Raw genomic sequence first — 20773 nt, 5'->3', positions numbered from 1 at the left:
ATCCAGTTTTCCCAGCACCATTTATTGAACAAGGATTCTTTTCCCCGGTGTATGTTTTTGTCTGCTTTGTCCATTTTATTTTTTAGTTTGGGTAAATTCTATTGGTCTATCCTAAAGCTAACTGATTCTATTATCTGCTATCTCCATTCTAACTAGGAGCCCATCCAGTGAGGTTATTCTTCTGTTACCATATTTTTTCAGCTGTACAATTTCCATTTTTTAAAATAAATTTATTTCTTTACTGAGATTTTCTATTTTTTCATTTGTGTCAAATGACTTTTAAATGGCTTTTTGAAGCCTTTTTATGATGGGTGCTTTAAAATCCTTGTCAGATAATTCCAACATCTGATTTATCTCAGTGTTTGTGTGAGTTGTCTTTTTTAATTCAAATTGAGATTTTCCTAGTTCTTGTTGTGACGGGCGATTTTCTATTATATCCTGGACATTTGTCTAGTATATTAGGAGACTCTGGGTCCCATTTAAACCTTCTATTTTAGCAGTCACCTGTTTAGATTTACCATGCAGATCCTCACCTACTTTTGTCAGCTGTCATTCTAATGGAAATTTAGTTTTTAAAGCCTTTTTGGTGCTATTTTGGTTTATCTGGTGCCACTGGGGGAGGGGGGGTCCTCTTGTTTTCTGCTTGTGCTGCCTGGGGGTGGTGGAAGGGCTTTCCCTAGGGCTGTTGCCTACTTTCTGTCAGTTGGGCATGGGAGTCTCGGGCGTGCAGGGATAAAGAGGCTTCCCTACCTAGTCCCTTGTTTTGACAGGGTTCCCACCTGCCTGTGGAGATGGAGAGGGCTTCCTGGAATGAGCACTTGTTGCAGTAGGGCCTCTTTTGCTGATGTCTCCTGGCTACACCATGTGTCTGGGAGGGGAAGGGCAGAGATGAAGAACCCTTTGCCAAGCCGCTTATTGTTAGTGGGGGGTGGGGGAGGTCTTGATCACTCCCCCTCGCTGATGCTGCCACCTCTCGTTGGAGGGACTCCTGTTTGATCTGGGGGAGGAATAAGCCTACCTGAGCTGCCCTCTGAGGTTGTTAGTTTCGGGGTCAGTAAATACTCAGCCTGCACTGCCACCCTCTATTGGATGAAGGGACATAAGACGTAATGCTGCTGTGTTGTTACTACAGTCCTGGCATCCCAAACCAGTTCTTATTCTTACCACTTTTCAAAGTTCTCTAGTTGCTGCTTGTGTTATTTCCACGACTTATACTTAGTGGGAAGGAGCAGTGAGAAATGAATCTACACCATCTTATCTGGACTGGAAGTCCAATCAATAAAATTTTATGAAATTCTGAAGAGAGATAATATCTTAGTTCTGGGTTTCAAAAGCCTACATACTAGCTTGGCAGCTTTGACACAGGACTTTAACTACTTCAGCCACATGAAATATATTTAAATCTCCCAACTCAAGGCCTGGCACAGGTGAGCCACTCATTAGGTATTCAATATCTTTTCCTAGAAGTCATCTAGTTCAAACCACATGTTTTAAACATAAGGCAACAGAGGCCTAGAGAAACAAGAGAGTATTTCAAATGTGCTGTGACTCAGATACATCCAAGTGGCATTTTTTTCTCCCCAAAGCCCAAAGGCATATTCTGTCAATTCTTGATTATTTGGTTCCTTGCTTCTATATGGTAGTTCTTGTTCAGTTGAATAGGACTTGAAGACTGAAACTAGTAACACCAATTTATATTTGAAAAGTACCTCCAAATTTGCAAAGTACTTTTACAATTACAATTTCCTTTGGTTTTCCCAATCTCAGCAGGAGACTAGCAAGGTAGAGATTATTCCTATATTGCAAATAAGGAAACATAAGTTGGGGGGCTGATTCATCCAGAAGTGATTCCTCATTCGAGGTCTTCCCGACACCCTTTCTCTTGCAAAACTAGGCCTTTACTGGGTGACAGAAGACTGTGAACATAGTTGATTTTAGGGTGCCCAGCTTGCCATGCCCTTGGCCACAGCTAACATGGGTTACCTTGGGACTATAGAGTGAATGGATGCCAAGTTCAGGCTTATATTCCATACAAAGTACCATGAGAATGTGGAGCTCAAATTACCTTTAGAGTTTTTTGATTAAAAAAATCCTCCTAGAATAAATTATCCATCTGTATAGGTCACCTCAGGGAAGGGGGTTATTTTAAATCAGAAAGGAGGTTGCTGAGTTCTAACCAAGGGAAACGGGGGATAGTCCAGGAAGGCAAGATTAAAATTTGATATAGAAGAAAACTGTAACCTGGTTAACAACAGAGGGGTAGTTGAATAAACTGTAGCTCATATAGTAAGATTTTATGTGGCCATTAGAAATGATGAGATGTATACTTATTGAAATGTAAAGACGTCCAAAACTAAGTGAGACTATCATGTAGGAGTGTTTAATATGATACTATTTTTGTTCTCTATGTGTATGTGTAGGTTTAGCTCTGCATAGAAAAATAATGATGTCTTTTTTTTTTTTTTTTGGTTTTCTGTATTTTAAAAATGTTCTACGATGAACAAAGATTTCTTGGTTAATTATAAAAGAAGAGTTATAGCCTTATCCATTGTATTGCAAACTTATTGTAACCTGACTGTCTAAAGACAGTGTGTCAAGAGTAGCAAAGGGCTGAATGGAGTTGAAAAAGGAAGCATAAGAGTAAGAATTTGTCAGTTTAATTGACAGCATTAGGGTATGGCAGAGGTGGCTAATGCTTTTGGACTTTATGTGCCAGGAACATTACTAGGTAGTACTTTACATGTTAGCTCTGTTAACCTGCACAGTCACCCTGTGTGGTAGGTAAAATTATTACTCCCCTTTTACAGATGAGGTCCCTAAGGCTCAGAGAGGGAAACTGACTTGCCCAAAGCCATACAGCTAGTAAATGGCTGAGCCAGAACTAGAACCTAGTCTCTTTGTGTTCTATCCACTGGACACCCTGGACATGTGGTCCCCAGAGAGGGAGGCTCTACTGTGGGGCCTCTTTTGGGGCCTGTAAGAAACGACCAAGTTCATGAGGCTCCATGCGTGAGAATTCTTGCTGTGCGGGGGAGGAATGGGGGCCCTGGAGGGGGATAAAGAGGCTGGTCTTTGAACAGGTCTGTCCCCAGTATGAATGAACAAACTGGTATTCTGTCAGTATGCTTTTGTGAGTTAAGTTGGTGTTGGTCTTGTCCTCACTGCTGGTCACTGACAATTAGACCCTGTACTCCACAGTGCTCTTCAGAACCAAGTGCTCTCTCTGATACCTGTCTTATTTTAACATCAGTAGGATATATTTTAACCTACCTGCAGATTCTGTCTTTGTAAAGTGGTTCATCTGTTGAGGCTAGGTCAGGATATTAATTTTTGGAGGTTTGTTACCTTTCCTTTTATTTGTCGCTAATACATAGCAATCTCACACACACAAAAGACTGAAGATTTTTAATTTTTGACAAAAAAATATCAACCAAACATTTTCAAACTGGAACATAACGGCAGATGGGGGCCAATGAGCTCTGTGGCTCTTGGAACATCCTGACTGGGTCACACATCCATACCTTAGTGGTGTGACAGGCTCAAGATAACATACAACAGGAAGTTAAAAGTCAATCATTCACACTGTTGTACCTTGGCAAGTTCAGACATGAGCTGCTCTGTCAGTCTGTAAACCTGGGGCTAATGAAAAGTCAGGTTATCGAAGAACGTACTATACAGTTTGGAATCCTGAATTATACATCAGTTGCATGATGTTCATGCAAGTATGTGGCAGACGTTAACGCATTACAGATAACACTGGTCATATATTTTAACCTTACTTCTAAAGCTGTCTGATCAATACGTCCCAGAGAAAAGGCCAAATGCTTCACTTTGGTTTGTATCTCTGGCTTGGCATGTCCCAAAGTCCTCATAGCACTTAGCTAGACAATATCAAAGTTAGAGGTTTATTTTAGCACTAAAAGAATTTTATTGTTAGATAAATTCTCTTCATCTGAATGCTCAAATGACCTATGAGACCAGATGCTACTAAAGTTACAGTAAACACATACATATACAAATAGTCTTTCCATGAATTACATTGCAAAAGGACTGAACTTGTTAGTGGTTCCCAAGCCCGAGGCACTATTAAACTAGAATACAGAATATGCTGTGTTTCAGAACTAGGATATGTGCTCTGCATTCCAATTAGCATTCACAAAATACAGAAACCACTCTGTCTGCAAATACGAGTGAGGTGAAGACTTGGAGGTACTTAATATGAACTGGTGTGGCCAACTGCATGTGATGTGGGACCAGAGAACATGAGTCTTTGAACAGTGATCGTCTAGTGACTTTGGTGCATGTATTGTCACCTGACTGGTAAGGGATCCAATGATACCTCAGCTACAGAAGCAAAAAGGTGGCTCAGGACTCATCTGCCTTAGGGACATAATAAGGGGTGAGAATACCACCCATCATTGTTGACACTCTAAAAGAAAAGAAAACCCAGGTCCACATACCCCTGCAGAGAAAAGTGTTGACAAAGAAAGTTCACGACTCATAGCATTCTTAAGAGTTTCTACCAATGTAAAAGACAGCCTTAAAAGAAAATACATCACAGTACTGCCTGGAAAAGAGGATCTTTTTTGGACATTATTGTGAACAATTTAATCTCAAGGAGCACATGAAATCTTAAATAACTGGAGTGCTGATCATCATGGTGGGTCTATACTCCCTTTGTTTAACTGGCCAGGTATATTTCTGTATTACTCTTTCTTCCTTCCTGCCATCCCCCCTGCTTCTATACAACTGGGATTCTGTGAGGGCTGGTGTAGGACCCCCTAAAGAGTTAAGAGTACAAAGTCATGAAAATGGTTGAAAGGCAAGAAAGCTTTGGAGGAGAAAAAAGCCTTTAGGTCATCCCCAAAGCTTTAGAAAATATGATGGGGCAGGGCACCAGACTTAACATGGAAGCTGTTGGTTTCACACAAGCTAACTGCTGAACATATTTTTGTTCAGCTCCTGCAAGACACATGGGTCTAAATTAGACAGCTGATTTCAAAGCACACTTGTCTCTTGTGAAGACAAGTCACAAATCACAGAGCATGTAACACATTTTTACTTGCACTGACATCTAAAGGAGATGTGGGCTGCCATGACTGATGACAATACCAATACTTCCTATTTAAGGGGAAGACATAGACTATCAGTCCCACAGCCAGGGAATCAGAGAAGATGTGCTCTGTAGGGCTTGAAAAGTAATTTTTTTTTGCCTTGGAAACGCTTCTATGCCACCATCAAATACTTTGAAAATAGAACTGCCTTTAAAAGGACAAGAAAACAAGAGTCCTTTATCACTCCAAATCTTTCCCCTTGTCCTCTGGTGTAACCTGACAGCGTAGCCATTTCTTCACATTATATTAAAAAATAACCCCATAGGGAAAAATTTAAGGCTTAAGCCATGCCTACTTTTTGTTTGTTTTAAAATGTCTGTATCAAAAGTCAGGTTTAGGTTTGGCACTTAGAAAGCAACCAGATTTGGGTGAAATAATATCTGCCTGTATCATACATAGAATTCTGGGAGGGAGAAGGAAAGATTTGGTACAGATACCACTAATTCATTCACATTGGGAACTAAGGCAGAAAGTGACAACTGTCTTTCCAGGTATAAACCGATCTGGATTATAGTAACCCCCTTTTGAGAAAAGTATTTTTCCTAAAGCTAATGTACATTTCCCTACACAACTGTTAGAAAAAGGCCACTTTATAAAATACTCTCATAGAAAGATTCCCCAATGGCATATCGAAGCCTAATGAGCATCAAGAAAAATGTTGTGTGTTTATAAAAGCCAGTATGTAACAAAAATCTAACACAAGTATCCTTAGTTATTATACTTCTCTTCCTGCTAAAATCAGACCAAGCTTAAATATTTACCAATTTTGTTTTAAAAGCATCTCTTAAAAAGACTAAGATTCCTTTTGGCTGGAAGTGTTCTGGGAAGGTCTGACTTTCAATGAAGTCTGAGGTGTGTCTCAGACAAAAGGTGTTTCATGCATGTTGGCAGGCAATGACAACTGACTTGCTGGTAATTGAACATAATTTCTAAGGTGACTTTCCAAAGATACACATGTCTAATATATGCACCATAAGCTTTGCATTCTTGCTCTGTTAGTTCTACATACAGTTTCAGGTTTTCTTTCATACAGCTTACCCTATTCCTGAATTTCTTCTTTAAAAAGTCAGACTGTTAGCTGTTACTTAAGTTTGTTATTTAAGACTGTTTTATTTATTACTGTGATAAATCTGTCATTCCATTGACTAAGTAAATAATTAATGAATTTTTAAAAAAGTGTCCATGCAGAATCTGAGCATGGCCGCAAGCACAGGAAGAGAGCCTGCCTCATGCTTAGAAAAGATAAGCACCAGTCCTAGGCCCATGAAACCTGTGTAGAAAACAGGCAGAGGTCAGCTTAGTGAATGAGACAGTGGCAGGTGGTTAAATGCCTTCCTATTTAAGTAGAGCAGTCATATGAGAATGGAATTTCTGCTTGGAGAAATGGAAGGCTGGGACAGTGGGAGAAGGGGTCACATTTCTTTCACAGCATAGGTGCTATATCAGAGTATGTAATGAATGCCATTAATAGTTTATCCTTCCTTCAGGAGTCTTCTGTCCACTGTTAGGCTTTTACCAGTACATAAATATTTGGATTCCGCCCTTTTCTTCTCTCAGATTTTTAAATCTAACTGTAAAACAGGGTGGTGCTTGGTGTTGAGAATAAATAGGGAGTTTTCACAAGGTTTCCCTTAGTTCTATATATGTTATACCCAAGCAATAATGGGACATGTTGGGGAATAAAAAATAAAAGAACAAATAAATTGACCTCACACATCTTGAGGCTGAAATTGATTCTATGGCCTTAGATATTCAACAATATAGTCTTTTTAAAAATTTTGGTTTCAGTTTCAGAAATATCAAGGTCGTCTTTTACCACTTCTCAGCTTGGAATTGTATCAAAAAGATCTTCTTTTCACCATTGAATAATTTTGTTTTGGATCTGAGAAATAAGGTTGAGTACTCTGTACTGCCCTTGTACAACAGGTCTTTAGAAATAAATCTGTGACTCTTAAACTAGTTTTTTATAGAATTCGCAAATACTACAGTCTTGTAATTTTCCTTTTTACTTTCCTCCCCTGAAAAAACACTCAACATACTATACCTGAAATATCACACTATTAATAGTTAATGGACTGCAAAATACAGATTGAGACATGGGAGAAAGCCCTGGGTATAAAGGAAGACCCAGAATAGACTTGCCCGTGGCAGACTGGTACTGTCATCCTTTCTGACAACTTCCTTCACAAAGCCAGGGTTAGATGTAGCCTCCAGATCAAAATGATGTGCACAAACTCCGTTTTTTTCCAGAAGAAGTCAAATGACAACTGGCAACATCTGATGATTTAAGTTATATAAGGCAAGGACCAAATCGTGGCAAGAGGAAGATAGGAGAAGATACAACAGGAAATCATCTCAATGCTTTAAAATTATAGAATCAAGGCAGCTATCGAGAAGAGGCAAGTAAAAAATGGCCCCTATTTAGGAATGGAAAAGACTCAAATAAATTTGAGTTCTTTAAAAACAAAGAATTAAAACAGCTACCAAGAGGAGGTAAATAGAAAAATGGCTCCTATTTGCATATGAAAAAAGACAACTAAAATGATTTAGAGTTCTTCCTCTAAAGAGGAACGTTGTTTTGGGTCCATAGTTCAGCTAGGGGCAAGAAATCAAGGAGCTATCCTGGCTCTCCTCTCCTACACTTAAGTTAAATTAAACATTTAAATTAAAAGGCACCTCTTTCCTTCAGAGAAAAGCATCTAATGAGGTGATCCTTTATAGATTCCTGTCCTCACAACTGGGTGTGATAGTCAACAGAGATGGCTCTTTAAGCCATCTAATTTTTGAGGTTGAACCCGACATAGAGTATTTGGAACAGAAATCTTGGGTGAAGACCTGTATTTTGTTGGCATTGGGAGTTCTGGAAATTCTGACTGTACTATATAGTATGACCCAAACTGCCCAAGGTCTAATCTACCTTTAACATGTGGAAGTAGCAAAACTATGACTGAATATTCAATAAGAACGATGAAAAAAACAGCAAGCGTTATCAACCTCAAGGGGGAATCTGGTGTTTAAACAAGAATATATTCCCTTCCCCCAGGAGTATCTGGATCTTCTATAAGAATGGATTTTTTTCAAAGGTGTACATTAGTACAAGGTGACAAACTACTAGATTTTAAAAGTAGTGCTGTGTCTGAAAGTCCATAAACTTTATGTGATGTCTAGATAAACAAAACCACTGGTCTTCACAAAGAGACCTAAGAAGGGCCTATTTTACAAAAACCCAAATGGGCACATAGACCATGTCTCAGTCAGGGTCTGAAGCACTGAGATTTTCAGTTGCTTCCTGAACTGATGCTGAGAATGCTATTAATCAATGCTATTAATTCAAACCCCACTAACTTGGAATTGATCATTTTAGATCACAGTGGATTGAAGTTTACCTATGGGCTATCTATGAAAAAGGGGATTAGCTAAGTGAGTATTATAATAAGACTTAGCTAGGGTGTGAATTGGGAAGAGCAAGTGTTGTAACTTAAAAAAAAAAACCTTTCCTTATAAATTCTAAATCACCAAGCACCCATGCTAACAATTAAGGATCGTTTTGTTTCTCAGGCAAATGTTGGTCTCTATTGGCAATAATGTTAGCTCACATCCCATGACTAAGCATACCTGAAAGTAAAATTTTCTTTTAAAATATTCTGCAATTCATAGTTATCTGCTGCATACCATCTCTCCATCCCCTTCACAGGGTCTTAATTGTCCACGGTGACAATATTTCCACTTCATGCTCATGCTACAGCAGTGAGGGTGGAAAAGTAGGGGAGGCTGATCTTTAAGGAAAACAGACAGTGGAACCAGTTTAATAAGCATCCTAGCTGAGAGACTACATTTCTAAAATTAAATCCCATTTTAGAAAAATAACATATTCTTTCTTTCTCTTGCCTACATAATGAACTGTTTAACATGCAAATACTGGTTGCTTAATCAGTAAAGGCCCTAAATCCCCTTCTAGACTTTAGGTGAGGGGAGGGATGCCTGGCCTCACCCACTTCAGCCAATTGGAAAAGCAGCATAGCCCTCTTTGAGACAAGGATCATTGTGGCTGCTGCAGGTGCACCTAGCATGGAAGCAGAGTAGCTATCTCATTGTTCCTTGGAGCAGCCTGTGTCCTCGAAGACGGTCATGCTCCCAGAGAAACTCATGCCTCCAGAGAAGTCACTGGCCTCAGAGATGCCCATATCTCCACAGAAGCCCCTGGCCTCAGAAATACCCACGTTTCCAGAGACACTGGTGACCTCAGAGATTCCCATGGCCCCAGAGATACCCAAGTCTCCTGAGAAGCCCACAGCCTCTAAGATGTCCATGTCTCCAGAGACGCCTGTGGCCTCAGAGATGCCTATGTCTCCAGAGATGCCCACATCCCCAGAGATATTTATGGCCCGAAGGCTTCCCACAATCCCACAACAGTCATGGTGGAGGTCTGCACATTGGCTTTTTACTTGATCCATCTGAGCTCGGAGGCCTCCTTCCCTGGACAGGGTACCATTCTCCATCAAGGTATCCAGGTCTCCATCGATACCCATAAAGCCGAGAGGATTGCTCAAAGGACTCCCCAGATGCTGGGACAATAAATTCCCTAATTGAGAGCAGGTACAGACCTCTTCTGGTGGCTCATCACGGGCTTTCAGTTTCTGCCTCGGGAGTAAGGAATGGTTGAGAATTAGAAACAGGAGAAAAACTAGGCAAATATCACACTGACCTACAGGAGTGCTACTGCTTTCACTTAAGTGGTAGAAAATGATGTTTTATACCCCCTCTACCCAAGTATCTTTCCCTCATCACATGCCATAGTGCTTTAATAGCCATACCATTAAAGAACCTGACAGGTCTCTTATCTATAAAAGTCCTCTTTTCTGATGAATGCAATTCTATTACTGGGAGGGGGAAGGGAAAGGGAAAGATCATTAACATTTATTGAATACTTCTGTGTGCTGGGCACTTTACATACAGTATTTCTGTTTATCCTTATAAGAAACCTGTTAGGTATGAGTTGTATTTTACAGATGAGGAAGAGCTCAGAGAAGTTAAGTAACTCACCCAAATTCACACATGTAGGAAGTGGAAAGCTGGAATCTAACCCTGCATCTTCTTAATGCCAAAGTCTATGACCTTGCTACCTCCAGTAGCTATTTTTCCTTTCAGGGATAATACAATGATTCACTGATAATTTATAACAGTGATTCCTTGGGGTCATAAGGCCCCTTTGAAAATCTGAAGAAAATGATGGACCTTCTCTTCAGAAAAATGCACGCATGCATATGTGTGTGAACAAGACAGCACATACACATAAAGTTTTTAGGTATAATTTAAGAGGGTTCACAGACACTGGAAGCCCATCTGTAAACACTGATAGGTTCATGGACTCCCATTATTAGCTTCTGTCTTAGAGTACATTCATATCATTTTTATTGCTCTAGAAATCACAAACTTATGGTGATTTGTAATAAAACAGTGATAACCGTTAGAGAGAGGCACTGGATCAGCAGGTGGCTTGGGGAATCTTTTAAACTTTTTATTTTGAACCTTATTATATTCTGCATTTTCTAACTTTATACTTGCATTGCCTTTTAAAAAAAATGCCAACAGGCTTGTCTGGGTGATAATGTTATGGGTCATTTTTCCTCTATATTAAAAAAAGAAACTTAACATATACTTCAAAAGGAAGTCATTCCAGACAGTGATCTGAGTTTATCTGAAATGAATCTGATTCTCAGGTATCAGGCGGGGATAAGTGAGAAGGCTGGGACTAGAGTAGAGGACCTGTTCTAGGGGTCCCATGGAGGACGCTGCTAATAGCTTAAAAGAAGGAGGCAGGAGGCCCTAAGAACAAGTTTCTATTTCAAATTCTGCCAAGGGCTGGGCCTTCCCAGAGCTGCTTGTTCCTATGATTTTAAGTCATGCTTCAGTACCCCACCCCCCACTTTTTTTTAATGGAATCAAGTAACTGGCTGTTGCTTCCCAAGAGGCCATTAAAAACTTTGGGATCTGACATAATCCACATGTTTATTTTTACAATAAAAGGATATTTGTTTACTTATAGGGAGCAGAAAAGCTATGCCTTATCTGGCTTAAAGTGGGTCCACACCCAGTTCCTAAATAGTACACCCTGTCTAAGAATCCTTTTCTAAGAGGTACCTCTCCCCTGTCCTTCAAACAAACTCTCAGGGAACCCTAGATTCCATAAGCAGCTCAGCATTTTTCATATTTTGAAAAGAAATCCTTGTGGACTTGTTTAACTTATAATCAAAAATAAGTGCCCAACTTTGGTTTTGCTGGTATTCTAAAGCAAAATCAACAAATAGCATAGCCACTCAATGAGCAGAGTTTGCAATCTACATAGGAAGGAAATAAGTATCTTCTTTTATAAGGGGTTCCTAATTGGAAATATAACAATTTCATTGTTCTTATCAGTATATCCAAGATGTTATACTTATTCTCTTGATAGATAACAAATGCCTGATTTCCCTGTCATTCCCTCTTGTTCCTCCTAATCATTCCACTCAGACCCAAAAAGGGATAAAGAGAAGTAACCCACTTTTTAAACTAGCTGAGTGAGATATTTACCACACTTTGGTAAGTAAGTAAATCAGTTATCTCTGAAGCTTTGTAGACACATGGACACTTGGAAGTCAAAGAGAATAACAAAGCTAGCCAGGCAGCTTTCTACAAGTACAATTCAAATCCAAGCAGGCAGGGCCTACTCAGAAGGGGCAAGAGGATCTCTTTTTGGAAGTTTTCTCCTCACCTTTTCTAGTTCTTGCACATCTGCCTCCAGCATTGCTCTCTGTTTCTTAATTTCCAAGAGACTCTCTAGCATACTCTGCTTGGGCTGTAGCCCTTTGTCAAAGCGATTATACATTCCACACCAGAACCTTGAATAGACAAAAGAAAAAAAAAGTTGATTAGTTTATCTGGAGGAATCAATTACCAATATTTTCCTTGTTCTAAGAAAATATTAGCCTGGTAGGTGGGAGGGTTTCAAAAGTAATGTAATTTGAAGACATTGAAAAGACTGGACACACTCACAATTGAAGAGTAAAGTTCCCAGCAGAAAGATCTCTGCTCGAGGAGATACTTTAGACTCACGTAAATTTTAGGTTCTTTTTAAATCAAATTAAATGTTTGAGATAATTATAGATTCACATGTAATTTTATGAAACAATAAGGGGGAGGAGTGACATCAGCAAGATGGCAGAGCAGGAAGCCCTGAACTCTCCTTCCTTCCACCATGGACACAGTGATTCAAATGCAACACAAAGATTAATTCCCTTTGTGAAAAATCTAGTAACTACTTGAGAGGTTCCTGCACCCTGGGTGAGTGTGAAACCAGCTACACTGAAATCAGTAGGAAAAGCAGAAACACTCACTCGTAATCCCCACCCCCAGCACAGTGTACCACAGGATCAGGAGGAAAACCCCAGTCCCAGCTTCTACCTTAGAACAGAAGAAGCTGGACTGCGTATCTAATATCCCAACTTCTCCAGGTGCTGCCCGAGAGACTAAACTCTTTATTGCCTGTCTCAGGGAGCTGAAAGGGTCTGGTCTGGCATATGATAGTATACTTGGGGCTACAGAGAAGAAAGTGCAGTTTGAACTAGCATGCAGATATGTACCACAACTCCTCTCCCTGGCTCAACAGAATGAGTGAGTAAAAAAAATCCCAGCTCCCAGCTTCTCCCTGGAGAGGGAAAGAGTTGGACTGGGTATCCAGCAGTGCAACTTCTCCAGGAGATACTGAGGGAATGGCTTCTGTGCCGCCTGTCTAGGAGCACTGACAGGATTGAACATACTCTAGACACCTGAGGGCCACTAAGAAGAAAGACAGGAGTTTAGACTAGCACAATAGTTTGAGAGGCCCCATACAAACTCTGGTCTGGTTCATTGGTGAAGGTTTTCTCCTGTACAAAGCCAATCCATAAGACTGGGAAAGGTGGCAATTTTTTTCTAACATACACATATAAACACAAAGAGTCAAGGCAAATGAGGAAAAAAAAAAAACACAATCCAAAACAAAGGAACAAGCTAAAACTCCAGAAACTGACTCTAATTAAATGGAAATATGTGAATTACCTGACAGAAGATTCAAAATAACCATAATAGAAAAGCTCAATGAACTCAAGAGAACAATCCATGAACAAAGTGAAAATTTCAACAAAAAGACAGAAAATTCAAAAAAAGAAAAAAACAGAAGTCTTAAAGCTGAAGAATACAATAACTGAAGTGAAACAATTCAATAGAGGAGTTCAACAATAGAGAAGCAGAAAAAAAGAATCCGTAAATTCAAAGACAGATTATTTGAAATTATCCAGTCAGAGACACACACACACACACACACACACACACACACACACACACACACACAAAGAATGAAAAAGAGTAAAGATAGTTTAAAGGACATATGGAAAATTTTCAAGCAGACTAAATTATGTATTATGGAAGTCCCAGGAGAAGAGAGAGATAAAGGACCGAAACTGGGACTTGGGGGATGGGGAGCAAGGGCAACATACATAACCTAAACTTCTGTACCCCCATAATATGCTGAAATAAAAAAAAAAGAAATGGAAGATGGCTGACTAGAGACAAAGCTTATCGGACTGTCTGGGCAGAAGAGTTGAGGAGTGGACCGAGGAGAGCGGAGAGAAATTACTGCTTGGAAGTGGACCACAGGGACAGACACCAGTGGAGTCCTGGAACACCACCAAGAGGAACCGAGCACCTGAAAGAGAGGAGGATAGAAGGGAGCAATCGGTGCAAACTAACTCCAGGGAGTTCCAGAGCCCAAGGAAATCATAAGGGTTTTTTTCTTCCTCCCCTCACCCAGGTGCCTCAGATCAGTAACGGGGCTCTCATCCCAGGGGGAACTGCCGCAAGTGATCAGAGAGTCAGCATCCCTGCATCTGGACGCCCCCTCCTCTGCGCCTCCTCCACTGCTGGCATCCTAGGAAGTAATTTTGGTTCAAGGCGTTTGTAGCCACGTGGCTACACCCACCGCAAACCAACCAACCACCAAAGCGTCTCGTGCTGAGTGACTTGGCTCCCCACAAGGAGAGTGCACTCCTAGCTGAGCGAGTCCTGGGCAATGGCAGATACTCCTGGAGTGTATTCCCAGCTGAGCCTGCCTCAGTCATCACAGTCACTGCAGTGGTGTGGAGAGAAGGGCGGTCACGTTTCCATGACTGGGGCTTGCAGAGGAGGGCAGATGGGTCCCCCCGCCCCGCAACCTCGAATTCGAGAGTGGTGTAGGAAGCCCACAGCCCCTTCCCCAAATCATAGCAGCCGGTAGAGTTCTCTGTGCTGAGTGACCTGCTTTCACCACCGAGGATGCATTTCTATCTCCAGCCTACAGGGCAACCTCAATCTGTGAGCCTCCTGCCAACAGGCATTTGGCGTTTTCACCTGCTGACGGCGCAGAGGGTGGGGTGGGGCAGTCTGGGGGAGAGATTCCAGTTCCAAGGACTGGGGGCAAGTGAGAGCCTGGGCCCATCAGGAGGGTATGGAGGGGCACAAGAGAGCAGGGTTCTGTGGGTGAGCCCCATTGCCCCTCCCCTGGTGAGAGCATCTCCCTGGCAGAGACGTCTAGGGATAGAGAGGGCTACCCGCCTCGCCTTGGGGTTTAGTGGCAGAAAAGGGGTGCACAATTGGGGATTCCCCCCATCTGCTAGTGATCCCAGAGATGCACGCCAGCGGGCCAGACACATGAACTGTGGGGGAGCTCGAGAGACCATCTTGGGTGGAGAGGAAACCCAAGAGGTCCAACGGAAGGGGAAAGTGCCTCGGTTTGTGGACAGGGAAGGAAAAACCTAGCTAGAGACCTCAGCAATCATACCAGTTGGTCCCTCCCATCAGGAGCAACCCTCCAAGCTTGGAGAGATAGCCCTGAACTCCATATAAGTGGCTACCCATAGGATAAGCAACCACAGAAGCTCACACACCCAGGCTTTTGCACTCCAGCTGTGATCTGTCTTGTTCCTCCCCCCACCTCAGGCAGAGAGTAGGGTAAAAGCAATCCCTAGGAGGTACAAGGCCCCTCCCAAAGCTTGGGGCATTCATATACCGCACCTGGGGGACCAGAGCCTACCATGGGCACAATAAATTACCTTGGTAACTGGCTTTTCCATGCAAACTACAATCAACAACAGCAGGAACAATGCCACAGCTAAACATACTTCCCTCCATCTGAAGCTATTAGGGAGCAGTGGATTTATACCCACAAGTACAACCCACCATCTTGGAGCTTAAGTTGGGGGATCAAACTCACTACACTCCATTGGGAAGAGGTGAAGACAACAGGTCAGAGGTAACCCAAAAGGTTCATCAAACTTGTTAAAACACCCCTAAGGCAATACAGGACCAATTCTCCTCTCTCTGGCACTGTCAGGGAACGACCCTTGGGGACCCGGAAACGAGGCCATAAACCAGTCCTAGCACCCCCAGCTCTCGACCAAGAGGCCAGGTAAGAAAAAAATCAGTGAAAAAACTCAGGAAACATGAAAAATCAGAGCAAAAAGTCACCACCCAAAAGAAATCATTAGCTCCTGAGCAACGGATGCCAACTTAAATGAAATGGTTAAAATGACAGATGAATTTTGAATATGGATTACAAGAAAGCTCAATGAAATTCAAGAGAAAATAGAAACCCAACACAAAGAAGTGACAAAAACAATGTAGGAAATGAATGAAAAATTCTCTAAAGAAATCGAAGTATTACGAAAAAAACAGACATACTGGGAATGAAAGAGGCATTCAAGGAACTACAAAACACAGTGGAAAATCTTAAGAATAGGCTGGATCATGCAGAGGAAAGAATCTCAGAGCTTGAAGATAACACCTGTGTGCTAAACAAATCAGATGAAGAAAAAGAACACACACGCAAGAGACATGAAAAAAGCATACAAGAAATGTGGGATCATGTAAAGAAGCCAAACACAAGAATCATAGGCATCCCTGAGTGTGAAGAGGAAAATACACAAGTGCTGAAAAATCTATTTGCAGGAATAACAGAGGAAATTTCCCAGGCCTAGCCAGAAATCTAGATACACAGGCACAAGGAGCACACATGACTCCCAGGAGACTCAATGTGAAAAGGCAGTCACCATATCACATAGTTATTAGGCTGGCCAAAGTAAAACATGAGAGAGGCACTCCTTAGAGCAGTAAGGCAAAAATAGCAGGTAACCTACAAATGAAAACCTATCAGACTAACTGCAGATTTCTCAACTGAAATCTTACAAGCCAGAAGAGACTGGGGACCCACTCTCAGTCTTCTAAAACAGAATAATGGCCAACCTAGAATTCTTTATCCTGAAAAATTAAGCTTCTTATATAAGGGAGAAATAAAGACTTTCCCAGACAAGCTATCACTGATGGAGTTTGTGAAGACCAGACCTGGCCTGCAGGAAGTATTCAGACCTGTATTATACACTGACCAGTGCACTAGACACCCACCACTGTAAAATCACCCAAAAGTTAAAGTCCAGAACACTGATCCCACAATGGCTTGAGAGGTCAAACAAAACAATAAGTGTCTACCCAACAAGATGAACAGAAATCCACCCCAAATATCGATTCTCTCAATAAATGTGAATGGTTTGAATTGCCCACTGAAGAGACATAGGATGGCTAAACGGATAAAAAAAAAAAAAATACAAGCCAAGTATCTCCTGTCTCCAGGAAACACATCTTACTGACAAGGACTCATTCAGACTCAACGTTAAGGGATAGAAAATAAGTTTCCAGGCAAAGGGAAACCAAAAGAAAGCTGGAGTACCCATTCTTGTATTGGATAACACAGAATTTAAAGCAACAAAAGTGAAGAAATACAAAGATGGTCACTGTATAGTGGTGGAGGGAAAAATCCAACAAGAAGACTTATCAATCCTAAATATTTATGCACCCAACACAGGAGCACCCAGATCCATAAAGCAAATCCTGTAATCCTAGCATTCTTGGAGGCCGAGGCGGGTGGATCATTTGAGCTCAGGAATTCGAGACCAGCCTGAGCATGAGCGAGACCCCGTTTGTACTAAAAAAATAAAATAAAGAACATGATAAACAGCAATGCCATAATACCCATGTATTTCAACACCCCACTGACAAAACTGGACAGATCCTCTAAGAAGAAAATTAGCAAAGAAGCAATGGACTTCAAAGCACTCTAGAACAAATGAGCCTAACAGACATCTACAGAACATTCCACCCAAACAACACTGAATACACATTCTTCTCATCACTCATGGAACTTTCTCTAAAATTGATCACATCCTAGGCCACAAACCAAATCTCAATAAATTTAAAACAACAGAAATTATACCATGTATCTTCTTACATCACAGTGGAATAAAATTACAGATCAATTCCAACAGAAACACTCACCTCTACACAAAGTCGTGAAAATTAAATGATCTATTGCTGAATGACTATTGAGTCAAGGATGAAATCCAGATGGAAATATAAAGATTCTCTGACCTAAATGATTATGGGGACGCAAGTTATCAAAATCTGTGGGATACAGCAAAAGCATTCCTGAGAGGAAAACTCATAGCCTTAGATGCCTACATCCAAAAGACAGAAAGGTCACAAATCAACAAACTAATGAACTGTCTCAAGGAACTGGAAAAGGAAGAGCAAACCAATCCTAAATCCATCAGAAGAAAAGAAATCATCAAGATCACAGCAGAACTAAATTGAGAACAAAAGAATTATATAAAAGATTAATAAAACAAAAGGTTGGTTCTTTGAAAAGATAAAATCAACAGCTCTCTTGCTAGATTGACCAGAAATAGAAAGCAAAGGACTCTAATTAAAGCTCAATTAGCAAAGAAAAGGGAGAGGTCACAACTGATGTCACAGAAATACAAAACATCATCTTTGAATACTATAAAAATCTCTCTATGACCAAAAACTTGAAAAGGTGGAGGAAAATGGGCAAATTCTTAGAAACACACAACCTCCCTAGGCTCAATCAGGAAGAAATAATTCCTTAACAGACCAATACCAAGCACCAAAATTGAAGCAGGAATAAAAGAAATCTTCCAATTAAAAAAAGTCCTGGACCAGATGGGTTCACACCTGAATTTCACCAAACCTACAAAGAAGAACTGATACCTAAACTGCAGAAATTATTCCACAACATTGAGAAGGATGGAATCCTCCCCAACTCATCCTACGAATCCAATATCACCTTGATATCCAAGCCAGGAAAGGACACAACAAAAAAAGAAAACTATAGACCACTATCCCAGATGAATATAGATGCAAAGATTCTCAATAAAATCTTAGCAAACTGAATTAAACTACACATCAAAAAAAAATAATTCATCATGACCATGTGGGCTTCATACCAGAGATGCAACATGGTTCAACACATGCAAATCTATAAATGTAACTCGCCATATAAACAAAAGCAAGAACAAAGAGAATATGATCCTCTCAGTAGATGCAGAAAAAGCATTTGACAAAATTCAGAACTCTTTTATGATAAGAACTCTTAACAAAATAGGCAGAGATGGGTCATACCTCAAAAATACTAAAGCCATATACAATAAATTCACAGCCAACATACTGAATGGGGAAAAATTGAAAGCATTTGCGCTTAGAACTGGAACCACACAAGGTTGGCCACTCTGTCCACTTCTATTCAACATAGTGCTGGACGTCCTTGCCAGAGCAATCATACAAGAGCAGGGAATCAAGGGTGTCCAAATGGGGAAAGAAGAGGTCAAACGTTCACTCTTTGCTGATGATATGACACTATATCTAGAAAACCCCAAAGATTAAACCAAGAGACTCCTGGAATTGATCAACAAATTCAGCAAAGTCTCAGGATACAAAATCGATGCACACAAATCAGTAGCTTTCATATATGCCAATAACAGTCAAGCCAAGAATCAAATCAAAGACGCAATACCTTTCAAAATAGCATCAAAGACAATTAAATATTTAGCAATATATTTAATGAAGGAGGTGAGAGACCTATATAAGGAGAACTACGAAACACTGAGAAAAGAAATTGCAGAGGATGTAAACAGATGGAAAACCCTACCATGCTCATGGATCAGCAGAATCAAAATTGTTAAAATGTCTATACTACCTAAAGTGAGCTACAGAATCAACGCAATCCCTATCAAACTACCAACATCATTTTTCACAGATCTAGAAAAAATAATCCCATGCTTCATTCTGAACCAGAGAAGACCCCATATAGCTAAACCAATGTTAAGCGAAAAGAACAAATCGGGAGGCATCAATCTATCAGACTTCAAGCTATATTACAAAGCTATATTAACCAAAACAGCATGGTACTAGCACAAGAACAGAGACATAGACCAATGGAAAAGGGCTGAGAACCCAGAAATAAACCATCCTCATACTGTCATCTGATCTTTGACTAAGCAGACAAAACTTTACACTGGGGAAAAGAATCACTATACAATAAATAGTGCTAGACAGATTGGATAGCCACATGCAGAAGACTGAAAAAAAATCCACACCTCTCACCTCTCACAAAAATCAACTCACAATGGATAACAGACTTAAACCTAAGGCATGAAACTATAAGAATTCTAGAAGAAAATGTTGGGAAAACTCTTATAGCCATAGGCCTAGGCAAATAATTTATGAAGAAGACCCCCGAAGCAATCACAGCAGGAACAAAAGCAAATAAATGGGACCTGATCAAATTAAAAAGCTTCTGCACAGCCAAGTAAACTATCATTAGAGCAAACAGACAATATTCACATGCTACACATCCAATAAAGTGCTGATAACTAGAATCTATATAGAACTCAGGAAAGTCATTAAGAAAAAATCATACAATCCCATTAAAAAGTGGGCAAAGGACATGAACAGAAACTTTTCAAAAGAAGACAGAATAATGGCCAACAGCATATAAAAAATTGCTCAACATCTCTAATCATTAGGGAAATGCAAATCAAAACCACAATGGGATTTCACTTAACTCCAGTGAGAATGGTTTTTATCAAAAATTTCTAAAACAACCAATGGTGGCATGGATGCGGAAAGACAGGAACACTCATACATTGCTGGTGGAACTGCAAACTAGTACAATCTCTATGAAAGGTAATGTGGAGATACCTCAAAGAACTAAAAGTAGAACTACCATTTGATCCAGCAATCCCATTACTGGATATCTACCCAAAGGAAAAAAACGTCACTCTATAATAAAAATATCTGTACTCAAATGTTTATAGCAGCAGAATTCACAATTGCAAAAAATGTGGAAATAACCCAAGTGCCCATCAATACATGAGTGGATTAATAAAATGTTATATATGTAATACCACGGAGTACTATTCAGCCAGAAAAAACAATGGTGAATTAATACCTCTTGTATTATCCTGGATGGAGCTAGAGCCCGTTTTTAAAAGTGAAGTATCACAAGAATGGAAAAATAGCACCACATGTAGTCATCATCAAATTGGTACTAACTGATCCACAATTATGTGCACACATGGAAGTAACATTCATGAGGTGCTGGGCAGGTGGGAGGTGGGTGGAGGGGATGGGTAAATTCTCAACTAATGAGTGCAGAGCGTACTGTTTTCGGGATGGGCACACTTGTTGTACTGGCTTGGGTGGTGCAAAGGCTATATATATAACCAAAATGTTTGTACCCCCATAATATTCTGAAATTT

At 40.4% G+C, this 20773-nt stretch overlaps 1 protein-coding gene across 1 annotated transcript in view; it reads right to left on the bottom strand.

The window, feature by feature from the left end:
• Positions 1 to 8736: 8736 nt before the first annotated feature.
• The window catches only part of MTMR8 (myotubularin related protein 8), a 134440-nt gene continuing 122403 nt past the window's right edge, over positions 8737 to 20773 (bottom strand). The window contains exons 13-14 of the mRNA XM_012643218.1: positions 11866 to 11992; positions 8737 to 9751 (exon numbers count right to left, since the gene is read on the bottom strand). Coding sequence (XP_012498672.1) covers positions 9203 to 9751; positions 11866 to 11992 — 676 coding nt within the window. The 3' untranslated portion in view covers positions 8737 to 9202. The remainder of the gene's footprint in view (positions 9752 to 11865; positions 11993 to 20773) is intronic.

The sequence above is a fragment of the Propithecus coquereli genome, unplaced genomic scaffold (genome assembly GCF_000956105.1).
Source record: "Propithecus coquereli isolate 6110/MARCELLA unplaced genomic scaffold, Pcoq_1.0 Scaffold101, whole genome shotgun sequence".
Lineage (NCBI taxonomy): Eukaryota > Metazoa > Chordata > Mammalia > Primates > Indriidae > Propithecus > Propithecus coquereli.
Note: the sequence above shows the minus strand (reverse complement) of the source record. Positions and strands in the feature narration are given on the sequence as shown.